Consider the following 25,667-nt stretch of genomic DNA (forward strand, 5'->3'; position numbering starts at 1 on the left):
TTGGTCAATATCTTCAATGTTAACATAAGATTGGTGGTTATAGATTCCCGCGCAATTGAATCGATCTCCCGGCATTACTTTAATAAGAAAGTCAGTAAAATAGAAGATCATTAATTATTTTGTTGAACAAAGATTAGATTAAATAATTTATTCTAAATGTTTACGTTAAGTCCGCAGGGTAGCAATCAATGAATCAAAACGAATCGACCTAATAGTTCCCTACACCATTCATAGATGGCGTTCAATTGAGCGTCACGTCTACAATCCCAAGATAACGCGCGAAATTCAATATTGAAAAGTTAAATTATCTAACTGAATTAAAACGTTAAATAATTGACTGTAGATGTCGGTCTGTTACAATCGCCCTTAGTATATTTACGAAGTTTACCGAAGTAATAATACTAACTTTATATAACAACTGACATCGCAAGTAATATCTAGATAGCAACGAGCTACATAATGTGACCTGATAGAAGAAATATATGCTAGAGACCTTTAAAACAGATTTAGTAAAGTAACGAAAGCTCAACCCACTTTAATTTGTTTTATTGAAATTAACAGCTGTATAATTAACAGAACTACTACTAAAACCGAACACACTAAATCACATGATCACTTCAAAATATTAATTATAAATTAGAGTCTGATGAAACCTACTCTGTTTGTTTAAGTATCAATAAGTTTTAAATGATGTTTTAAATGGGACGCGAGACGTATTAATTGAGGACAATTATATGAAAACAAACAAGTTGCTGGAGCCGGACTATACAGGAAATCGAATTAACCGTGATTCCGCTATGTTGCTCTATTCTGACTATTAGTAATTAATAACGTAGAGAAAAACCCAATTACAAAATATTATTAAGAACTAAAATTGGTGAAGGGAATATAATTAACCTAAAATACACAGAATTTTAAACGCAAAGCAAAATAAAGAATTAAAATTTGGAACAAATGGAAACTAATTGTTATATTTTACAAAACTAAAATGTACGACGATGAACATAATTTGGTAATTAATATAGATCAACCTATACTATATAATCCATTTTAAATTGGAAATGCTGGAAGTAAGAATCAACATCGTATTTTACGAAAGAAATCAATTTAAGTTGATGATATTATGTAATGGATTTAATTTAATTTACTTTTTATTTTATTTTTTATAAGCATAGATACAAAAGACTTATCCCTAACGACTCTTAAGTACTGTTTTACCTTTATCAACAAAATCCAATCCAAAATAAAATTGCTAAATTTAACCAACAACCCCACTTACAACAAAATTAACAATGAAAATAGATGTATGTCCTGATATAAACTATGTAGAATGCAAGAAGAAGTCTATATATATGCATTATTAGTATTAAATAGTAAATTTTAGACTATGACAAACATGATAAGGTAAAACAACTATTAAATGTTCCGACGTAGATGAAGAACCCGAAGAATATTGAATTAAAATGACAGTTAGATAATATAGAATTAATAATGATAGACAGTTAAATATAAAACTAATTAAAAGAGGCTCGCGGAGTGAGCAGTGCAACGTGAATGAAATACATAATATAAAATCATTAATAAAAGTGATTTGTTTCTTAGTTTAACTTGTAATGGGCTAAACTCAAAAAAAAAAAAAATGGAGCAAAATAATATAAATACCTACAGAAATATCCTAGAAAGTGGGACAAATATGAAATATACGTTCAATTTTATTCAGTTTATATTATGAATTAATTTAACAACCTAGAAAGAAGTAGACACGTTAAGATTCAATAACAACTAACCCACGATACGGACTTTAAATTAATAACATGAAGCTCAAAATATCTCCTTTTTTTTCAAAATAATAATAAATACACGATAAGTTTGAAAACACATGTATGCTGAACCCCTGAATGTAAAAGACATCGTGTAGAAGACACTTGGAATTCTGACTTAATTTAAAATGAGACTAAAATCTAATCAAAATATGAATAGAAAAGACAAAAGTTCCCATATGAATTTAAATAAACCGTCTAGAAGAAACTAGTTAAATATCCTGTTCTAAAAATCTCGATAAAGGGAGTAGAGGCATGAACTAATTTTAACAATTAATTTAAATTAATCAATAAATGAAATGCGTTGGAACCTATGTACAGAATAATCAATTAAATGAAAGAAATATATCATTTTACACATTCAAGATAACACACATAAGAACTTACCAACAAAACCATTATCGCTGAAAGTAATAAAATCGTATTATCACACACAATAAAAATATAATAGCAGATTCAGTAATTGACGCTACTAATACTAATACAAAGTTTTTTTTTTTTTTTTAATTTTTTTATTTTAACTAACTAAGCAAAAGCAAATTATTTGGAGATTCTACTGATAAAATTAAATTTTTTTTTTTTCGATTAAAGAAATACTTTGAATTGAGCAAAAAAGAAAGAATTTAGGAATCTACTAAAATAATTATCCTACGATTAAGGTAAATAGGCAAAACTCGTTGAAAAAGAAATGTAAAATTTATAGAATTCTAATAAGCAACCGTTACAAAAGTTATTCTTTCCTTTTATTTCCACTACCGACTTTTCCAGTTCTATAATAATTTAATGATAAATAAAATGATGCTGCAAATCAACGGAAAACAGAATTCTGAAATAAACACATATCATTATAAAATAACTTGGAAGAACATCCATCTGTGAAAAAGGAAACATTAAATTCAGTGCAAAACATATCAAAACGGAAGACAGTATTCATCCCAAATTAATATTAGGATATAAGATCTGAAAAGAAAATGCTTGTTAGAACACAGTACAACCACATAACATATCTCACTTTAGACCTCAGACCATTGCACGAACATCAAATTGTGCCTAATGAAAGGCACGAAAACAAAATAATAATAATAATGTATAATCCTGGACACGGCCTAAACCATATTGTAACGTCTTACCCAGGGTAAGCTCAAAGAACTAATAGAAAGCTACTTCAATAAAATTATTGACTCTACTCAACCTTTAATACTTACCATTAATTCAAAGTTAAAATTATATTAATTAGGTATATAAGCTACGAGGGTGAAAGCTACGAGGATGGAGTATAAAATAAACAAAAGATTGGATACTAAAACATTTCGATTTATTGTATCTATAATCATTTATATTTTTGTCAGAAAATAATTACTATAACTCTGTATTCAATTTAGTCTGATTAGGACCTATTTGAATACACCGCCTTCATTACTAGGACCAAGTCCCTACGTCAGGAAAAGTAGACGGAAACAAAAACCTGACTGCCCAAGTTTAACCTGTACACAAGCATAATAAAATATGTTACGGATAAAGAAGTAAAGCATATTAAAATACACAAACAATATATGGCAAAATCATCTAGGGTAATATGGACTACGTTATGGCAACTAGTAACCAAGGCTCCTGAGGTGTGAGACATGCTAGCGATATAAACAGTGATATGTTCTAACAAGCATTATACGTATCCTAGAGGTGACTTAATTAATTATTAATTACAGACAAATGTATAATTCTATACTCCTAACTATATGGCATAATCAACGAAACTAAAATCTTATAAAATGCTATTGTGGGAGATATTATGATAAGAAAACCATGAAGATATTAAATGATTAACCTGGGAAGACCAACTGGGAAATAATTCAATTAAATTAGGTAAAATTATGCAGATAATACATAAAATATGTTAGCATTGTTGAGTTTGAAGTTGAATAACATATAAGTATGTTATAATGTCGATACGATCGACGAATAAATCTGGCTCATCACGATTAGGCCAACGAATATTTATATCTTAAAATAAAATAGCTGGTTGCAGTCAACGTTAAGGCAAGCTTTGAAATCTCATAAAATTATCATGCATAAGTCGTTCATGGGCATTACGAATATGTCTAGCCGCAAGTCCCTAGCGTGAACGTATCCATACGCATGGTATTATAGTCACTCGGACTCGCACCGTCTGCAATACCGTAGACCCGTCGCCTACATGGAATACTTCACGCAAGGTTCAGACTATCAAGTACTGAAACCGGGACATAAAAGTATGATATATGACATGAGTGCCCATGAACGTTCATAAACAAGACAATGATATAAGCGTTGCCCTTGATATCATGAGATCAGCCATTTCATTATGGTATCATTGAGACATTACGCGAATGAAAGTATAACTTAATTAAAACCAGATGGACTCAGATTTATATACTACTAAAATATATTGCACTGAAATATTCTTCAGCTAATATATAAAATAGATTAGTGTTTATTTTGATTGAAGTATCAATAACACAAATATGTCATAAAATCCATAAAATTGATGAATAAATCTGGCTTATCACGACTATATTAAAATAAACTTATATCGTTATATAAAATAGCTGGTTGCAGTCAACCTTAAGCAAACCTTGAGATCTCATAAAATTATCATGCATATATCGTTACTATGGGTGCTGTTAATATGTCGGAGCCGCAAGTCCCTACGTGAACGTATCCATACGTATGGTATTATAGTCACTTGGACCCGCACCGTCTGCAATACCGTAGACCCGTCGCCTACATGGAATACGTCACGTAAGGTTCAGACTATCGAGTACTGAAACTGGGACCAAATAAGTAAGTAAGTATGTGACATGAGCACCCATGAACGATCATAAACAAGACAATAATATAAGCGTTGCCCCTGATATCATGAGATCAGCCATTTCATTATGCACCTGTAACATCGCGCAAAAGTAAAATACAACTGTTTATTAAATTAAGCCAGTTGAATAAGACGTTAATACGGAATTTCATAATATTTCATGAAATTCGAGGACAAAATAATATTATAACCATTATTCCTGCTTATAAAATGCTATTGTAGGAAATTTAGATGTGATTTAACCATAAATTAAATAAAACCTTAGAAATTCAACCAACTAAATTGTTATCGAATCTAAATGTTAATATCAACATCAATAACATTGTTGTTAATATAACATTGGTCATATGATTATATCATGAAAATGTGTATATAAATATATGGACGATTGGGAAGGGGACTGACCGTAAATCAATCTTTGTAATTATATTATGTACAAAAGAATGGTTGATTGCATTCTACCATAAAGCCAGGTTGTGATTCTTATAAAATTACTATGCCTACGTCATCTCTATAGACAACTATGTCAGCAAAGTCCTACGTGAATAACTCCACACGCTACCAGAAAGATATTATATACAAATACAATCATCATGGGCCCTACCTAACCCGGGTGTGTTACATAGTAACTTGCAATTTTGCAAACCCTTGGGTGATAATATCGATCATGCAACCATAATGAGTTCGCCATTTACTCGACGGTGCGAATATTTTTAGGCGTGTACTTGGCTACAATAGTTTTCGGTAAATAACCAAAACCACACCAAAACCCAAACCTTTAATTGCGTGGTGAAGCATCTCACGTATAAGTCAAACCAGTAAGTAATTTTTAATAGACAAATAGTGCCCAAGAGAGACCATAAACACAACAATAATAGAAGACTGACTTATAACATCCTGAAACCAACGATTCCTTTATTTCTTTACACTTAAATACGAATTTGCAAATCATTTAGATACACTAAATAGCTACGAGCCAGTTGAATAGGGATTTATTACCTTTACCCAATAAAATAAGAAAGGCTAAGCATGTAAAATACGGTTTAAGTCCAGATTGAATCATACTAAATAAAACACGGTTGGTTGTCCCCAACACCGAGTCATACCGAAGCAATCCTCAATGTCGTTTAGTTGTCTAATAAAATTTAAGATAAACAGACCACCAATCATTTGAGTATTACATTGACTCCAATACAAGCTAGCTTATACCAGCAAATGAAATACCCAAACTTCTCGTCCTGTGAGGACAATAAACGTCTCAGAAGGATCTAGAAAGACATAGCCGTCATTAATACGGATCTCGCCAGATCCCGATGAGCAGCAATACTGACACTCGTAGCATGTCCCTCAGCGGGAGCAAGTCCCTAGAGGGGAGAGCCATGTATACGTTTTGTATGAATATTAAATTTACACAAACAATATACTTGACACCCCTAATAACACACACATGCACAGGATATACCTGTGAGGACAGACCAAAGGTTTGACCATTTATTAGACATCTAGGACGGGCCCTATAATAAAACACATGACGTATTCCATCAACGTGGATGAAAACCGTTGCTTAGCAACATTAAAATAATTAAATATGGGTAATCCCAAAACCTTGTCATTGCTGGAATAAATCAACTCAAGGACAATTCCAATAACGACTAAAATACCTCATTGTTAAAACAGCCACGTGTATATTGTATAATAAAGCCACTGTGACCGGTTTCAACAACTACAAATTAGTTAGTAAATAAATATAATATACTTTTCGAATGTACGTATCGGGCGTACTAAAATTATATCAAATATGTATCAAACATAGTCTCAGTCAAATGACGATTCAATATGACACGTGAATTGGGTACGTATAAAATTCGAATGATCGAATATCACACCCACAATAGCATTTCATGACTCCTGAATTTCATAGCATAATAGCTGTTTGCGAATCATGCTGACTCGAAATTGAATTTTACGTAAGACCATAAATATCTATGCCAATCTGTTTAATGAATGATGCGTTAATAATAAATATAACATTACACCTTAGCAATGTCATTGTAATGCACTGCAAATGATTCATGATTCGCAACCAGCCAAAGCTGAATTAACGTGTGCGAAATATAGATATATGAATAGCTTGAAGCTACGTATGTACTCGTGTGTATTTGAATATTGTTCTTATAGTGAAATAAATGCGAGTTGTTATATTAGAACTTGGATGCGAAATATATTTGGATAAACGCCTACATAACTATATGGTACCTAACATCTTACATCTAAAATGAATACGTTATCATGATCATTAAGTAGGTGTCAAATATTATTAATTATCAAACAGATGGCTTTACCAGATAATCAAAAGGTCTCGTAATATCAAAAATAGAGTCAGGAATAACTTCATTTGTCATGAGAAACGTCTACTTTCACAGTCAATGACTAGACATGTAAATCAATAATTATCATTAATAAATACGTGTGTGGCTGAACCGCAATAATGGAAATATACAAATATGATTAACACGTGTCTTAATCTTAAACAAATATGCCGCAATCAATTTAATAATTTTAAGTAAATAAAACGTACCTAACATCAAAACTACCACGCCTAAAATCTCTGAACACGCAATATAATTATTACGCAAGTAAGCAAATCATCTAAGTCACCGTATGGACTTATAGCGTCGGGTTGACGGCTGCCCGAAGATCTCACGGCTCATGACGATGGAGACGGAGTGACTCGCACGTAGCTCGTCGTAAAGGAGCCTGCGTCTGACGCCCGTCGTGGCTCGTGGCAGAGGAGGCCCGTTGTAGCGCCGTAGTAAACTCTGCATGTCGCCGATGGCATCAGGCTCGCACCCGCAACCGCTCGTGAACCGGAAATAGAAATATAATTATGTTTATAACATATCTAAATATTTGTTCTTGAGTCAGGGATATTTTCTATGTATGTAAGTATTTATATATATTATTATATATTATTGTCTTGAGTACCCCCAAGGCAATCCTTCAGCTTACTGGGACTAGTCAACCTGTAAACGTGTACCATAATATTTATTTGTTTGTTTTATTTTATTGGTTTAATAATTTGATAGTGCCGATTAAAATCAAAGGAAAATCCTATAAATACTGCACAATGTAATAAACTCAAGATTGTTAAGAATACGGAAATTGCCTTTACACCCTAGAGTGATCACCATTTCGTTATTTAATTAAAATTATAATCATACCTTAAAAGGGACCTCAATATTAAATTACTTCTCTTAATTAATGAAATAATAAATTACCGTTTACAGCACGATCCAGGCTTAGATTATGCTCAGTATGACGACCTAGGGAGTATGTCAATTTTTACACAAAATATGAAATCAAATCAATCATGATTAAGATAAATATCAATTCAGAACCAACGCACCGTTTGTATTGTCTTCGGTAATACTCCATTTTGCATTTGCACGTCCTAGTCACGGCGCCTTGGGTAGATGCCGACGGGGAGAACCTTGGCCTGATGTATTTTGTGGGCGGGCCAAGAGGACGATGACGTGACGCAGGCTGGAGCGCCCAGGAACATCCTCGCATGTCCATGTAGAAGGGTCCTCAAGGCCTCTACGATAAACTGGTAGAATGGAGAACTTGTAATCCACTGACAGAGCTGCTCGTCGATTCTCCTCGCCCATGGACCGAGAATTTGAGAAATAAACAATTTAAATAATATAGTAAATAAAGGATTGCAATTACCTACAACGTCCGTTTATTTCAAATCCTAATATAGGTACTATTTATTTACGTTTATTTATATTAGGTGATATTACGATTAAAGTAACTACTTGATAAATTTATGGACGTTTGAATGAAACAACTTAACGCTACCTAAAACTTTATCGGACACATCTACAATTTAAGTAAACCACCGAAAACCATACATCCACTACTCAGTTCTATAATCAAATTGAATGTAATAATTATGTCGTAACCATTATAAAAATCACGCAGATAAACAAATCACTAGTAGCACTAGAAGGCTGCAAGCATACTGCCGCTATTTATAGACTATCTACTTCTACCGTATCTGTACACGTTACTATATAGACACCTACTCTACAACATACCAAATATAACACACACATGATTGCAATTTACTTCTACAAACCCTGGTAAATATTACAAAATCACGCGGGTAATCATATCGCTAGTAATACTAAAAAGGTTGCAAATACATGACCGGTTTTTATGATAGTACTATTCCCCTACAGCTTCTACGCGTATAAGGGACAGACTACTATAAACATACATACTTTGAGACTTACTTCCGTGAAACTAGTGCCTACGCCAAATCTTGGGATTAGTTGTCAAAGCGGACCCCAAGCTCCCATGAGCCGTGGCAAATGCCGAGATAACGCAAAGAGGATAATGATGACGTTGAAACTTACTTCCGTGAAACTAGTGCCTACGCCAAATCTTGGGATTAATTGTCAAAGCGGACCCCAAGCTCCCATGAGCCGTGACAAATGCCGAGATAACGCAAGGAGGATAATGATGACGTTGAAACTTACTTCCGACTCCGATTGTACGCACTAACCCAATAATCCGTTTTCACTCTTCGTAATCGTTCCCGAACTCCGACCCCGTATGTTATTTATAAATCGTCAAAACACAAACAAGTATCCGTTACACTGGTAATAAAAATCAAACTAAACTGAAAATATTCATTTCGAACGTTATAGCATAGCTGGCAAACTAAAACAATCAACAAGATTTAATTTATTGCAAAATGCAAGGTATAAGCTAACGTGACCTATGGAACTACCCGCCATTCATCCAAGACCAATATTACGTTCCGTTTATACTACGCCCATTATGTTTTGTTTATGCTACTACGAATTCTATGAAACCATACGAACGATATACGATCTTACTAATAAGTACCTACGCGGTCACTATAACCTATGGGTGTGCACACAGTTGAATAACAACCAACGACTAAATATTTAAATTAACGTACCATGCCAGTGTTATCCAATATCACGCCCACCTCGTGATAGGTAGACTTACGTGGCTCCACTCGCCCACGTGAATGTAGAAGCCCCAACCATGTGCCGTCCATCTTTGACACAAGCTCTGTCCTAGTCTCCCTCACAAGGCGATAGCAATTAGATACTCACGCCCATGTTAGGACTATATGACGTGTCTCGGTCAGCATGCCTTCAGGTTTAAGAATACTGAATACTCACAGTAATCATGACGCTAATGATAAGTAGTCGTTGTGGAAGCTGCCTCGATAGCCACGCTGTCTTTGGAATTCCTCACGAAGATAATAGGTAGCACGTAGATATTTACGCCCATAGTTAACTATGTAACTTACATTTCAACCGACATGGCTGCAGACTATTCAACAGTGACCCAGATCTTACAGATGGTGTGCTGTAAAGGAAATAGATAAGGAACCTGAACACTCACAGTAACCCCGGAACCAGTGAAACGTAGCTCTTTTGAAACCTCATGGCGGCATGATGCTGTCTTTCGCGCCAACGCTCAGTTTGCCACGACATGCCGCATGCCGCATGCAATGTCTCGCCCGTCACAGCCGTTGGTTTTCTTCATCCTTTGAATCTTCTGATGGCGGATGCTAGACCTCGTATCTGTGAACAAGCTTATTACACGTTTTTCTTACAAACTAACACTCACAGAATTCCCTACTGTCTCGACGCTCTGCCGACGGAAAAAGCCCCTAAAATCTCCTTTCCCTTTGTTTTATGCCTTCTCCCTTAACGGTCCCTCACTCGGTCTTACATCCGCTTCCCCCTCTTGTTTTCACCAATCCCTCATCGGACTTATCAAAATACCGTGTCCTGATTGGTCAATATCTTCAATGTTAACATAAGATTGGTGGTTATAGATTCCCGCGCAATTGAATCGATCTCCCGGCATTACTTTAATAAGAAAGTCAGTAAAATAGAAGATCATTAATTATTTTGTTGAACAAAGATTAGATTAAATAATTTATTCTAAATGTTTACGTTAAGTCCGCAGGGTAGCAATCAATGAATCAAAACGAATCGACCTAATAGTTCCCTACACCATTCATAGATGGCGTTCAATTGAGCGTCACGTCTACAATCCCAAGATAACGCGCGAAATTCAATATTGAAAAGTTAAATTATCTAACTGAATTAAAACGTTAAATAATTGACTGTAGATGTCGGTCTGTTACAAACCGCTATGAAAGTTCAATTATCTAAGCAGTGTATGTCCTACAATGTCACTATTATCAAAGACATATATAACTCCGTATAGACGGGTAAAGTCTAAGAAAAAAACGTACCTCAAAGCCCCAGAGAAAATGGTACGGTGGCCTAGATGGCGCTAACATTAATATTTGACATTTTAACACATCAAGCTAACAATATGGTCGAAATTGTCAAAACTAAGGTTCAACGGTTTTAAGCTTGTGTCGAGAGATGGCAGTCTATGCACTGTGATAACAGATTTTGCTTTGACAGTAACTCTCTATAATACTCGATCCTCTTTGCTATTATTTATTGTGCTAACGTCTAGACCGCATCCAAATGTTTGATATTTGAATTGATTTTAATTGAATTATTTTTCATTTGTTTCAGAATCAACAACTATAGACCATAACAGTCTTCCCCTCTCGTTAGATATCAGATTTTATTCCTTATTCCTATATCTGAAGTTTTATATCTATTAGACGTATTGACATTATAGTGAAGTCCTGTGAATTGTTGACAATACATAATGTATTCTGTAAAGTTGTATTCCCTATAAATATTGCTCAAACTTATGTATTCGTTTGGTGTGTAGAGTTATTTTTGTATTGTTTGAATTTTATATGACTTTTGTAAATCAGGGATGTTTTAAATTTTATTTGCGAAGCGTTTCAAAACGAGTTCGGTGAGAGAGTGTTCATAAACTAGGATATCTGTTGACAACCAATATTTTATAGTAAATCTGACAATACTTATTTTATAAAATAAAACTATGGAAACGGATTAGGTCGCGTATAATGAATTTTCAATTCATATCGACGTTTCGAACACTTAATTTACAGCATTCATGGTTAACGGGTGACACCCTTCGTGGTTAACAGGTGATTCATTATACGCGAGATAATCATGAGTATCTATCGCGATAACCGAAGACAATATTAAATACTTATATTACTTCTTACTTAATACGGATTTGCAGTCACCAGCATGTGTTACACTAATGAAGGTCGCAAAAATATCTGACACGGTCTTATTGGTAGAGCTACAAGAGCGTGTCACGTATTTTCTCGACCTTCGTAGTAAGTACTCATATTGTTGCTGGTGACTGAACCGTTTTTATTTTACAAACATCTTAATTTTTAGGTACCTATTTGTTTCTTCGCGAGTTTTGGTTGTCAACAGCCAATACTTATTTGCTTAACCTTCTGTATGTTTTCGAAGTAATAGTCGCCATCAGAGATATTGAAAGAGGCTAAGGTGCTCCCAAATATCTGAGCAAAGCCTCTATCATCAATATCTTTGAACACTTAAATTTCTTGAGCACTTTGTCTGCGATATGTTTGATGAAGACAATACCATCATAAATACATTGTCCAATGTCGTGTAGAGAAACTAAAGCGTCTACAAAGACGCTAAAAGATGACTTTCAGTACTCTGAGTTAACTGAAATGAATCAGGTCAATATACAGATGTAGTGCGAAAAGATTTGCCATCGTACTGTTACGGAAATGTACGAACGTGTCATGCTATTTCAGTCAGTCTCAGTACAAGATGTACTGACGTTGACTGAACTAGCATGACAAATACGAAAGTTTCCGGAAAATACGAAGGAACCCCTTTCCGCACTACATCTGTACTTATGAAAGAGACGAAAGGTTAAAGCAGTCGATATGTAAGCATACCCAAGGATCGATAAAGATATAAAAGTTTTCAAATGTGCCCCTATAGTTATAATAAAAAAAATGATTGAAATTATCTTTGAATCTGAATGATACTCTCTTCCATGACCAATTTCGCGCGAGCTCACAATCTAGTATTCTAATGGACTTTATACAATTTATATTTGTATTGTTTAGTCGGCAATGTTTTTATTAGTATAACGTTGTTACGCTGGTGTTCTTATCTAAGAGTGACGTATAAATATTATTAAAATATCTAGTAAATATAAGAGGCACGGGCTAAGACATTATATAAAATGATAAGTCACAACAAAAGGTGCGATATATCTTGTTTTGCGAATATTAATCGAAGAACTTTTTGTACTGGTTTTAAATATGATGCTACAAACCAAGTGGCGAATGCCATTCTTTTTAGGTTAGTCACCTTTTGTTGTGAGATGAGTATATTCCCATCACTTTTTGACACAAACTTTATATCAAAAAACATAATTTCATTTGACTTTCAAGAGTTTGGTTATTTTTTAAAGCACGTTAAACAGTGTACATAGTATTGAGACAGACATATTTGTTTTTGCAAAACCGACAACTATGAAAGTAGTGGGAGTATACCTTTTATTACATGTCACAGATACGTTTGACTTGTTTTAGGTTACAATTATTTTCACAGAGCGGTGCTAACGACTTTGCCACTAAGTATAAATTATCTGTATATTTTATTAACTTGGTTAGGCCGGCTGGGCACGCAATTTGTGCCATATCTTATGCCAGACAGCCTAGTTTTGCCACCTATAATCTTTTTAGAAAAATGTATAACTTTAGCAAGTAAAATAGACTTTTGACCATCATAATTCCACATCTAAAGACTATATTTTTATTTTAGTGATTCAACTTATACCCATTTTACGAGGAAATGAGTTTTGTATCTGAGAAGGAATTGTTATACAATATTATAGGACGTCTGACTGTTATGTAGTGACTTGTTTTGTTTATTAGGATCACTGTTATACTATTACTGCCATGTTTTATAAAAATGGGAAATTTACGTGGAATGAGGAGGTACACTGACATTGTATCCCCCCAGGCGGCGCCTGTGCTAGTGCCTAGGCATGTCACTGTCATTCATATGGGAGAGAGAAAAAAAATCATCTCGCTCTCATGTATGAAATTCTTTATCTGTTCAATGGACTAATAAGGTGGCGCCATCTGTCATAACCTTTGAGTGTGCCTCCTCATTGTATGGTTATTTTGTATCTTGAACATCATCACTTTATACTCGAGTGTGTTGTGTTGTGATACACGTCTCACAAAGTGTGCATCAATAACTCGTAGGTATTTCGTGTGTGAGATTACTGTAGGTAAGGTTAGAGAAATCGCCGTGCATTGCGACCAGATCCCGCATTTTATGTATTCTAACTTTTATATCGTGAGAGTAAGAGTTTACTGTGTCTTGCAGGTAAATATTTCAAAAGTAAGGATAGGCCCGTTCATATAAACTTAACCAAGCATTCTCGTTTGATGTGCCTCAGTGCAATACCACAACGCGATTGATCGCAAGTATCGCAACTAGTTACTTTGGACCATTCTTCGGGCCCGTCTTTACAAAGTAATGTATAGTGTCAATACTTGCGGGAGATGTGCGAAAAGCACGTGTGATGAGATTATGTTCTAAATTTGATTGGAAGTTGCCTTGTTTTCATTAGGTCTCAAATAAATTCACCTTATCGGATATCGAAGTTTGTATAAATATTTTAAAGCATATCGTATTTAGGGCTTGATGAATTGGCGCCGTTATATTTTCTTAAATAACGTAGGCATTTCTATCGTAGCGTAGCGTAAACGTAGATATTCCTCGTACCGTTTAATAAAAATATTTTATCAAAATCGGGCCCCTAACAACGAAAATAATTAAGTTTTTTATTGATTGTATTATATTAGGAATAGTAATATAAATATATTTGTTCCATTTCGCTTTTAAACTTAGCTAAGTAACGGCCAACCGGGGGCCATATTGTCCTCTCTTTGCCGAATTATATTTAATATTGTATTATGCATTTTATTCATGTCCAATTAATATTTATTTTAGTATGTAGCATCACAGAGTGAGTATGTATATTTTTGTGGAAAATACACGTTTTTGAAGTTGCTCAGCACCAGTCGGTGGTAGATTAAATTTAACCCACAGCGAAATTCGCGCGTATGATTTGTTTTGTTGATAGATTTCAATATGTTGTAGATATTTTTTTTCCAAATAGTAAAATTCGAAATTTACTGATTTTTACAGAGCGTATGTGGCATTCTGACAGATAAAGGACTTTGTGCTTCTTCTGCAATTAGGTTCTTTTTATCAGAAGTTATCTTTGTATTTTAGACGAAAATTGCATTTGAAGGATGAAGTGGTTTGAGTATGGGAAGTCACATGATTTCTGTTTGATGAATTAACATATCTGTTTTGGTTTATTTTTGAACTAGAACTAGACATTAAAGTTATTGAATATCTGCATTGACACATGCACTCGATGAGATAAAATTTGAGATTTATTACGTTTAAACAATTAAATTTTAAACTGAATAGTTATTTATTATGTACGCAACATTACGGAGTCGATAATATTTTGTTATTCATACCCTGTGTTGTTTTTTAAGCATAAATATTATGTAGATATTATATAGACGAGATTGTATTTTTTTTTTGTAAATAATTTGTTTTATGTGGAATTGTCCTATTGTGAAACTATTCATTAGGCAGCTGTCCCATATTTGGGTGACGACACAGTGATTCGTTATTCAACATATTCTTATTATACCCTGCTCTTTCCCTCTCGATTTGACGTGGCAAGGATAAGAGACAACATTATGACATCAGTCGGTATTGAAGTAGCTATAGGCCACCTATATTTCTTCCTCTTCTATTTTTTATTCATATTTCGCTGATCGAAGCCTGTGGGTCAGTTGCCTCGGTGTAGACCAACATACACTGTTAAGAAAGCATTTATTTGTCGTCGATATAACTACTGGAAATTACACGATAAAATGCATTTAAAAATATAATTTTATCGGACACGCTAGAATTTATATTTAAATAAAATAAATGCGGGAAAATTACCAGTAACTTAAGGGCGTCCGCAGACTGGCGCGGGTAAAACGTGTTATGGAAAAAATAGTGTACTTTAAAGTTTTCATATAAAATTGTAACAAATACTTCCTTAAAAAGAATAAGTATAATGACCCTTTAAGCGTAAACTGTACCTACAATGGCATCAGTGTGCGCCCGCGCCATCTTGCGAACACTCTAAAGCAATAGCCGTCATATCTAAAAACGGAATCTCATTTAATTCACAAATATGATATGTTAAGTGCCAAATTCGCCGTTTATTTTAAATGTAATAATTGTGTATGACCCGCGAACACCATTCCAACTGACGATAACTAAACTTATATTGTGAGTATTGAATATTAAATATTTGGACTGAATTTTATGTTTTGTTTCATTTACTTGTATTGGCTCCTATACACTATCAGCAATGGTGGTCCTTTACAGAGTGGATAACGATCAACACACTTTCCTTTGACGATTGCCCCGAAAACTGACAGAATGGCGATAACGCTCTATCATCGCAGATCATGTTATAGGAGATAAGCTGCGTAGGGGGCGCCTCTAGCACAGCTCACACAGCTGAGGACCTAATCATGACTGCCGTGAAACACAAAAGTGGTACCATATCTATGAACGGAGCTAAGCACTAAGCAGTAAGCAGTATACCCTCAGCTAATCATTATCGATAGATACTAGATATTTTTGCTAGGTTTTTACTTCTTCCACGGAATATAATTATAATAGTACAGAAGGCTCACTCCTTTGATGTTCACAAAATGCCGCAATTCTAAATTCAAATCTACATTAACAAACGGGCCGCACGCAAGGAGCAGACATTATATTCTATTGCGCCGCGCGAAGGTCCCTCCACTGAATGGACCGCGAACTCGCGGCCGCCGGCATGTACTTGTAGCGCGGCGATAGAATCGCGGAGTGAGCCGTCCCTGCTTCTTCTACAGTTAACCTTTTCCACTCCGAGACTTACGTGTACTTAGATAAAGTTCTAATTCACTTTTGCCACTTTGGAACCTTCTGAGTAACAGCTATTGTGTTTGGCACGGCGCGCGGCGTCGAAAAAAATAGACGTAAAAACTATTTTCTAAAAATAAAAAAATATCTCATGATGATACGCAGATAAATAAAATAACAATATTATAATATTTATTTATTAAACGTTATTTTATCCTTATAACTAAATTCTATCTTACATTTATACAATCAGAACAATTCCAAACACACATAATATAACGAAATAAAATATAACCTGTGTCTATGTGACCTGTATGGGATAGTGTCTTGCCAATTCTTCGCATATTTAATGGGGAGAACAGAAAGGCACTTATTGCACAAAATAGCACTAAAACGTGCTAAACTTACACAAGTACCCCCTTATTCATAAACGTTTACTAAAGTTATCAAGCCGATAAAGTTCGTTTGTCCCTTTCTATCACACCAATACGTCGGAAAAGGGTCAAACGAACTTTATCGGCTTGATAACTTTAGTGAACGTTTATGAATAAGGGGGGTAACATATAATGAATATACAAATTGTTGTTCAAGATTAAGTACATAAAATACATGTCATTAGTTAGGTGGGACGCCGCTAACTTTTGGAACTAAATTCGTGAAGTTAGCGGATTCTGTACCCTACGGATTACAAGAAAATTTAACATTTCGATTGAAATATTGAAGATAGACGGCCAAGCAAGTTTTGTCATTAAAAAGTCGCGAAATTAAAATTTTCTTTCGACGAAAAACCTCTTTTTTTTACCCTACATCTTTAAGTGATTGGCTCGTCGTTGATTCCGCCAACGTCAAGATTTAGGAAGGTACGCGCCGAAGAGAATTGGCCGGTGTGGTGAGCCCTTTGAGTCACAATTGCTTGACCGCCTTTTTATTCAAACAAGTCAGTCACCCAGTTTCACAACGCATTACGGATAACGCTCCTCAGTACGGAGTGAAACTTATCGGGCCATGCTCGACTCTAAATATGTTTGTGATCCGTTTTAGTATTTCTTTAATAATTCGATCGAATTAGTTAAGTATAAACACCATCTATATTACAGTTAAAGCATTAAACACTGCAAACATGACTGAAATATCGGGCACAAAATGTGCCATCATAGGGAAGACAAAATGAAGGCTTCTTGAGATCAATATACAAGAATGTATCTACGGATGCCTCCTAAGCGGGAACCAAAAGTACCTGAGGTACCCTTAAATGTAACCTCAATTAGGAAACAGACAGTTGAACCCTTAAACCGGCAACAACGTGCGAGATATTAATCGAAGGGTATTTTGTACTTTTCATCTTGAATAATTTAGTGCTATCGGGCTGCGAAATTTCCGCGGCATCTGTACCTATATTTAAGGACTAAATCAACCGGTAACATCTATTAATTCGACAATGTGCAAAATACTACTCAAAGGTTCATTTAACCTAGTTTCTATCGATTGAAGGACCTAATAAACATAGTTGTCAATTTAAAGGCTCAACACATCGCTACCTGTAGGTACAAAGGACCCTGGCTAAGTAGTCCCTGGGCACGAGCACTGCGTATGTCGAAACCAGCTCGTCTTAGTCTTTTGTTATTAGCGCCAAAGTCTGTCGATTTAAGGGCTCAACACATGTTTGTGGCCACCGGTAGGTACTAAGATTCCTGACTAATACTCTTTGGCATCAGCCTGCTGGCTGGTCCCTGCGTGGAAGGTGCGCGCGTCAACAGGGCGCAACCAGATGCCTACCCGCGTCTAGTCATTATTACTAGCGCCGAGATTTAAAGGCTCAACACATCGCTACCGGTAGGTACTAAGGTCCCCGGCTAATACTCTTTGGCATGAGCCTGCTGGCTGGTCCCTGCCTGCGAGGAAGTACGTACATTACTCATGCGTCGTCGGGGACCGACCAGCTATTTACCCGCCGTAGTAATTTGTTAGTAGCACCACAGTTTCTACCGGTAGGTACTAAGGTCCCGGACTAAGTAAAGTCCTTTGGCATAAGCCTGCTGGCTGGTCCCTGCGTGCGGAGTACGCGCGTCACTCGTGCGTGTCGTCGGGGAGGAGCCAGCTGTCGTTGTCCACCCGCGCTAGCTGCTTGTTGAGGCTGCAGAATAACTTGATCAAGGATTCCTGGAAAGAGAGAGATATGTTTTAGTGCTTTGGCTTTGACTTAACGCGGCTGGGTGTCAGTGAATTCCTGTGATGTTACGGGTACCTAACTATAAATTCTTATAGTTATTCATATGTTACATCAGACCTGGTAGCATGTTGCGTTGTCGCGCGCAACACCATATTCGAAAACACAACTCATGCTAGCAAGTCAGGCAGCTAAAGAGTATAGCTAATTTTTAAATGAATTCCATGGAAATGTGTCCATGGAATTTTAGTCAGCTACGTAATAAATATACAATATAAACATTGTAGTAGCTCCATCATTCATCTAAGAAGAATCGGCGTTCACACTTGTCGGGTGTCAGGTCCGGATTATAATTGGGTCGCTTAACTTCAAACTTGGGAAAATCCATTCTGCTATAAGGTTGATTATCTTTCAGTTCAATATTATATTTTTTATATAATCAACCTTAAAGCAGAATGGATTTACCCAAGTTTGAAGTTAAGCGACACAATTGGACGTTCTGGTGGCAAAACATTTTATATGAAGTTATTCACACTTGTGTTATGCACCGTGTTATAACACTAACCTGAAAACCGTTTGTTCAGAATCGAGAGTAGAATCGATTGAGCTATATCTTGATGGGGGTAATTTTTTTTAAATTTGTATTATTAGTTATTTTTTACGGGCCCATTCTCCAAATTCTTAATACAACATTATGCATATCGCATTGCTAGAGGTTGTATGCCTTTTTCAGTATTTAGGGGTATTAATAATGGCTGGCTACTTGGACGATTATTTTTTCCGTTACGAGTTTGATGTTGTTTGTCAGTTTAATTTTAATGTTTATTATAAGTCATAACAAATTGAACTCGTACCTAATTAAAACCTTGTCATTTTGAATGTTGGGTTTAAATTTGCTTACTGCGATTACCTGTCCAATTTGAAGTTTACTGTGACAAAGCTTTAAAGTTCTTTACAGTGACATAGTTAGCTGTCTAGTTAGACATCGTGATGATAGCTTTCACGGTTTTCATGGATATATAAAAAAACTGAAATCAGGGATACAAAAGTGGGGGGAAAGAGGGGAAACATTGACACCTCGGCGTGTTTCTACTTCCATATTTTCTTATAAACCTATAAGCTATATACATGCCAAGTTTCATGCTTTCTGCCAGACCGGACTGTACATCTGGTTAAGAACTCGGACTATTAGAAGTCTTACCTTCTCATTTTGTAATTGTATGACTTCCCTCTTCTGCTGGAGCTCGTTGTGGTCCATTTGCTCCTCGAGCTCAGTCTTGTGCTGGCTGAGATACGCCAGCTCTGTTTGTATCTGGAATATTCAAATGGATTGTAAAATTTTTTTCATGATATTACTCTATGTTTTTTAGGTATGTAAAAAATCGCTGTAATGTCATTAGACACACGTAAAGAGCACAAATAACGCAACCGCAAAGTTATCTGTACTGTTTTAAAGTTTTTTTTGATAATCTGCTTATGCTTATTGATATTTATGTTTGGCTATTTACGATTTCATCGGCTTAAATCGATATGTATAATCAGTCAATCACAGTAACAGTAAATACTGGTAACAGCCACTGGTGGCTTGCCTCAGGTTGAATTCTAAGCTCAGCAGTAGGTGTAGTGATGATGACGTCCTTCCATTTATTGCATTTTTCGTCAACGTTTTTGCGCGTCTCAAAACTACTCATAACAAAGACCTACTAAAAGTCTTCTTTGTTAAGATCTGGCGACGTATACTGTAGTTGGATCATGTCGATAGATTGAGCGCTGGGTCAGACTACATTTACAGCTACATTATTAAACTATGACCTTTAGTTTAAATCTCTTCTTCCTCGGTCCCTCATTGCTGAGGATCGCGACCATGGAGCGTGTCCGCGCGCTGCATGCCGCCACCCTCTTCGCATCACCTGAACATGTCATCTCATGGGCACCCCCCATTCCTCCTTCCTCCTTGCGTTATCCCGGCATTTGCCACTGCTCATGGGAACCTGGGGTCCGCTTTGACAACTAATCCCAAGATTTGGCGTAGGCACTAGTTTTTACGAAAGCGACTGCCATCTGACCTTCCAACCCGAAGGGTAAACTAGAACTTATTGGAATTAGTCCGGTTTCCTCACGATGTTTTCCTTCACCGAAAAGCGCCTGGGAAATATCAAATGACATTTCGCACATAAATTCCGAAAAACTCATTGGTGCGAGCCGGGGTTCGAACCCGCGACCTCCGGGACGAAAGTCGCACGCACTTACCGCTAGGCTACCAGCGCTTATCTCATGGGCACCCTGTTAATTAAAAAATGTGTGTTGTTAGTTTAAAAGTACTACCTTGAGGTATTCCTGGGCGAGCTGCTTGTGCTCGTCGAAGATGCGCTTGGACTCGTCGTTGTTGAGGTCCGGGGAGATGGGCCGCAGGTGCGGGTCGAGCATCATGTGCATGGAGTCCAGCGCCGGGTCCGGCTCGGCCGGCGCGGCGCCGCCGGGGCCCGAGGGCGAGCCGCTACTGTTGCCTAAGACAACGTGAAGGAACTAGTTACAAACGTGTACGAATAACGGCTCAGCCACGACATTGGTCTAACGGCTCAGCCACGACATTGGTCTAACGGCTCAGCCACGACATTGGTCTAAGCGCGATAGCGGTGAGCGGCGTCCATACATTGGAGCGAGACACAGCGATGTGACTTTTTATTCGCACGTATGGCTGCCGCTCACCGCTGTCGCGCTAAGACCAATGTCGTGGCTGGGCCGTAAGCGCAACAGCGGTGAGCGGCGGCCATACATTGGAGCGAGACACAGCGATGGGACTTTCATTCGCACGTATGGCTGCCGCTCACCGCTGTCGTGCTTAGACCAATGTCGTGGCTGGGCCGTAACATTCACTTTGTCAAACAAGTCTGTCAGTAAATAAGAACAAAAAAAACTATATGCATCCTTTTGTTTAGGGTGCTATAGAAAAGGATGCCTATAGTTTTCTTTGTCCTTATTTACGGACATACATACTTGTTTGACAGAGTATAACATGTTTAGTAAGGTAGAATATAAACGAAATACATGGCTTATGCCGTACGGACCGGCAAAGGTTAAAGAGAAGCCCAGCTTAGAAAATTTCTATTATGAGCCCTAAAACTTGATGTAAGTGGTTTAATATTTTGGGTATTTTGTAAATCCTCAAAATTACAATTCGAAAGAGCCGCTAGCTATGGTATAAATGGGATTACAAAAAATATGCTTCGGTGAATTATAAATAATAGTTAGATATATGCTTATTAACCCCGTAAAGTTCCGCCGATATTACATAAATATGTATAGTAGGTATCCGTTAGTACCATTCGGATATGTCGAAAGATATGTCTGGTAGGTTACTAAATCTGAATGACAAAGGAAATATATTTTTCCGTGTATGATATAAGGGCAGGTACATCCATAGATCAATAGCAATAATATGGAGTTTACAAGATAGCGGTTATCAGATCACGCAGGCATTTTGTTTGAAAGAAATTAAAATTATTGCTCACAGATTTAGTCTATGGTAACATGTATATCTAAACATTTTAAGAAACCGTTTTCGTTCAATCTGTTGTCAACACATCTAACCTGAGTTAGCTAACCTGTTACGCCACAGACGCGTCATTACAATAAACAATATTTTGAGCTAAAATTTACAAAATTTTCAAACCTTACGCTCGACTACAACCTTAAAAATCATTCTTCAGCTTCACAACCAAAATGACATACCAATTTAAAAATTTTGCGACATGCTTACACAGATATAAACAGTGCGCAAATGTATTAATATTGGCCGTTAGCCTCACGTGTTGCGGTGATTCAGAGACGTAATTATAACAATTGGCGGCTATAAGCAGGCAATACGAGAACAATCCGTGTGTTTAGAGGAATCAGTCGCACTTCCACAGGGTTAAATACGTCAAGAGTTAAATTTACTTCGAGTTGCTGATGTCAGACGCTTCACCTAGATTTCTGCTTTCGGCGTATGATTCTTTTCTCCACAAATAGATGGCAGCAGCGAACTAAACAAAGCGACCACAACTTTTATTTTCAGATTTTTGGTTAAATTATTTAGATATTTAACAACCAACACAATTCTAATAACAAACGTAAGAGTAAATCACTGCATTTTTTTTTACTTTGATTTCAATAATTCTTCTGAATATTTAGGACTTTTTCCAAGACTTATTTTGTTGTCGGTTTACAGAGGCCGCAAGTGTTAACACCGAGGATAGAGTTGTGGAATGACGCGACGCGCACGGAGCAGTTTCCGCGTATCGTGGGGCGGGCGGTACGGGCGGACACTCACTGTAGAATATCCAACTACAGCTGACCGTGTCCCTGATGGTGGTGACGATGCCGGCGGAGGCGTCACACGCGTCACGGCGCTCGTGGCGCTCGCGGCGGCGCAGGCGCGCGGGCGGCGCGGGCAGCGGGGTCATGGCGCGTGCGGTCGCGGAGACAGTGCGCCGAGCACTGCACGTCGCCCGGCCCCGGCCCCGGCCCCGGCTCCGACGCCGCGGGAGAGCCGGGGCGGGCGGTGCAACAAACAAACCGCCGCTATTCGCGGTGCGGTGAGTCAGCGACGTCAGGCGAGCTATATGCGGACGCCGTGTGCTGCCCGCCCTTCGCGAGGTTTTCTGCCGTTTTCGCTGGCAGGGCGCGCTCTGCAGCCGGTCGTCGACCCGCGCCCACGCCGCGGCTTGCACCCGGCACCGCGGCCGAGCCCCGTGCTCCGCGTAGGCAATCGGGATCACCCGGAACCGTAAAGCGTATCGTAAACACGCCGAGACTTACATGTCCTACGCCGATGCATACAATTATGCAATGCACCGTCACTCGACAAACAATTTGCCCTTGAGGGTTTGAAATATTACAAACACACGGCTAAAACAAATGTAGGTACTAGAGAGTTTAGACTGATCGACGCATCAAACAATGCTACTCTAAGCCAACATTCGCCGACAGAATTTATTACGGTTATGATATGACGCAAATAATAATAAATGTCGAGACCGATTGTGTTAGTGTCAACATGTTGACGATGACGTAGGGTCTAATCAGGGCTGGGCGATTGCGGCATCGGCCCTTATTCATAGAACGATTGCACGCTCATCGAAAGGTGCAGTGCGCAAAAGATTGAGTCGGAAAGCTGGCGATCAAAACATATATTACCGAACCATGACGAACGTATGCCTAATTTGCTACTTATCAAAAGAATGTGGCCAGATACACCTCTTGTAGGGCGTCGTTGCTGCTGTTGCTGTTGTAGGTTGTGTAAGACTTGTGTTAGGGCAGGGCGCTCACTTGACATGAGTTTTGTAGATAATAATCTAAAATTAAATTACTTTGGATGAGCGGACAAAAGAGAAAAGGCTAGGTGTTTCATCATACAATAAAATTTCTTATTTAGGTAGGTATTAAGAATGCAGTTATTGTAATGTGTGCTCAATTGCTCATATTAATAATTATTTATGTACGGAATAAAAATATAATAAAGGGACAATAATAAACGCACGACATCATGAACGTAACATCTGTTAATGGGCAATAGATTCTTCGGATGCCCAATCGTTGCCTAGAACTCGTTGATAAGACGCCAATTTGTCACAACTGAAATGTGCAGTGACAGGAGCTAAAGTGGATGTGATTTCAGACAACGTTGTCCTCAAGACCTACTGAAACTGTCTACTAAATTAATTTGTCATTGAGAATTCCTCCACATAAATAAATATAAGTACACTTCTCGATGATATAATTAAAGTGATATAGTCTGTTTGACAAAAATAACACTTCAACGTTAAAATATTCAAAGTATTTCAGGGTTTCCGAAAAATATGCAGAAATGTGAGTCACATAAAGCGTAGAACCTGAACGTGTCATCAAACGTCTAGCACGTGCCCTTAGAAAATAATGCATGATGGCGCCGCTTGCCAACTCGCGCTTTAATAGCTCATTACAAGCGTATAACTAACGCAGTCTTAAACACTGCTCTAAATAATTTAACTCATAAATCACGCCGAACAGCGGAAGTGGAAGACGAGTTATTTGTTTTAAATTTCCGCAACCAGACAAGTTTTTAGTGCCGACGCGCTATGACAGCCGATAGGTACCGCGAAATCGTAATTCCAGGAATGCGCACAGCTCAAAAAGTAGTTTGGTGTTTATAATTAGCAATTAGCTCAAATGTGGCGTTTCGGAAGGTAATTAACAAGTCGTAGGCGAAGACAGGGCGCGCGAGCGGCCGGCCGCTGACGGATGGCCACCTCTCACCACCCGCTGGATGACTAATACCCGTTGAATTTTACGACTCCTAACTTCGATGAACCATAAAATTTAAACCGGGAACAGGAAATTTTACGCGTATTTTATTCTGGCACGGGCTAAACTTGGGATGGCGAAGAAAGATGCTTGATTTAGAATCAAGCTAAGAACGAGATGTGTCGAGATAGATTGTAATTAATGATAGTGACATAATTGAAATATAACGAGCGTCAGCTGCGCGTTGCGCGCCGCCTTTGACGGATCAGCTCAGGTGTCAGGCCATAAGGGATCACGAGCAAACATGACAATGGATGAGAATCTGTCTTGGCAAACGCGCATTCTTATCAGAGCCATCGTGCCCGAGCATCATATCTTCAGTGGGTGCAAATACTTCACAGCGGACATTAATGGACTTAGATGATAAGTGACGGCTGTTGTTGCAGGCAGGGCCAAACAAAACACGCGTAGGTATCTAATCTGTGCGATTGTTCAGTGAATATATACGCGGTGCGGTGGGATTGCGTAAAGATTAACTATTTTATGGGTTATTGAGACGTCTTGATTTAGTGCGCGTTCGAAAAACTCCTCTGGTCCGTCTCGCCGAG

The 25,667-nt window shown here is 37.4% G+C and overlaps 2 protein-coding genes across 2 annotated transcripts in view; one reads left to right on the plus strand and one right to left on the minus strand.

Annotated features, from left to right (window-relative positions):
- The window catches only part of LOC125231358 (polypeptide N-acetylgalactosaminyltransferase 5), a 78,403-nt gene extending 62,362 nt beyond the window's left edge, over positions 1-16,041 (plus strand). The window contains 1 exon segment of the mRNA XM_048136804.1: positions 11,277-16,041. The gene's annotated coding sequence lies outside the window, so the exon portion shown is untranslated.
- Positions 16,042-16,809: 768 nt separating this feature from the next.
- Positions 16,810-25,667, minus strand: part of LOC125231055 (mitogen-activated protein kinase kinase kinase 7-like) — a 40,105-nt gene continuing 31,247 nt past the window's right edge. The window contains exons 8-10 of the mRNA XM_048136398.1: positions 21,121-21,302; positions 19,997-20,107; positions 16,810-18,788 (exon numbers count right to left, since the gene is read on the minus strand). Coding sequence (XP_047992355.1) covers positions 18,696-18,788; positions 19,997-20,107; positions 21,121-21,302 — 386 coding nt within the window. The 3' untranslated portion in view covers positions 16,810-18,695. The remainder of the gene's footprint in view (positions 18,789-19,996; positions 20,108-21,120; positions 21,303-25,667) is intronic.

This window comes from Leguminivora glycinivorella, chromosome 11, assembly GCF_023078275.1.
Source record: "Leguminivora glycinivorella isolate SPB_JAAS2020 chromosome 11, LegGlyc_1.1, whole genome shotgun sequence".
Taxonomy (NCBI): Eukaryota; Metazoa; Arthropoda; class Insecta; order Lepidoptera; family Tortricidae; genus Leguminivora; species Leguminivora glycinivorella.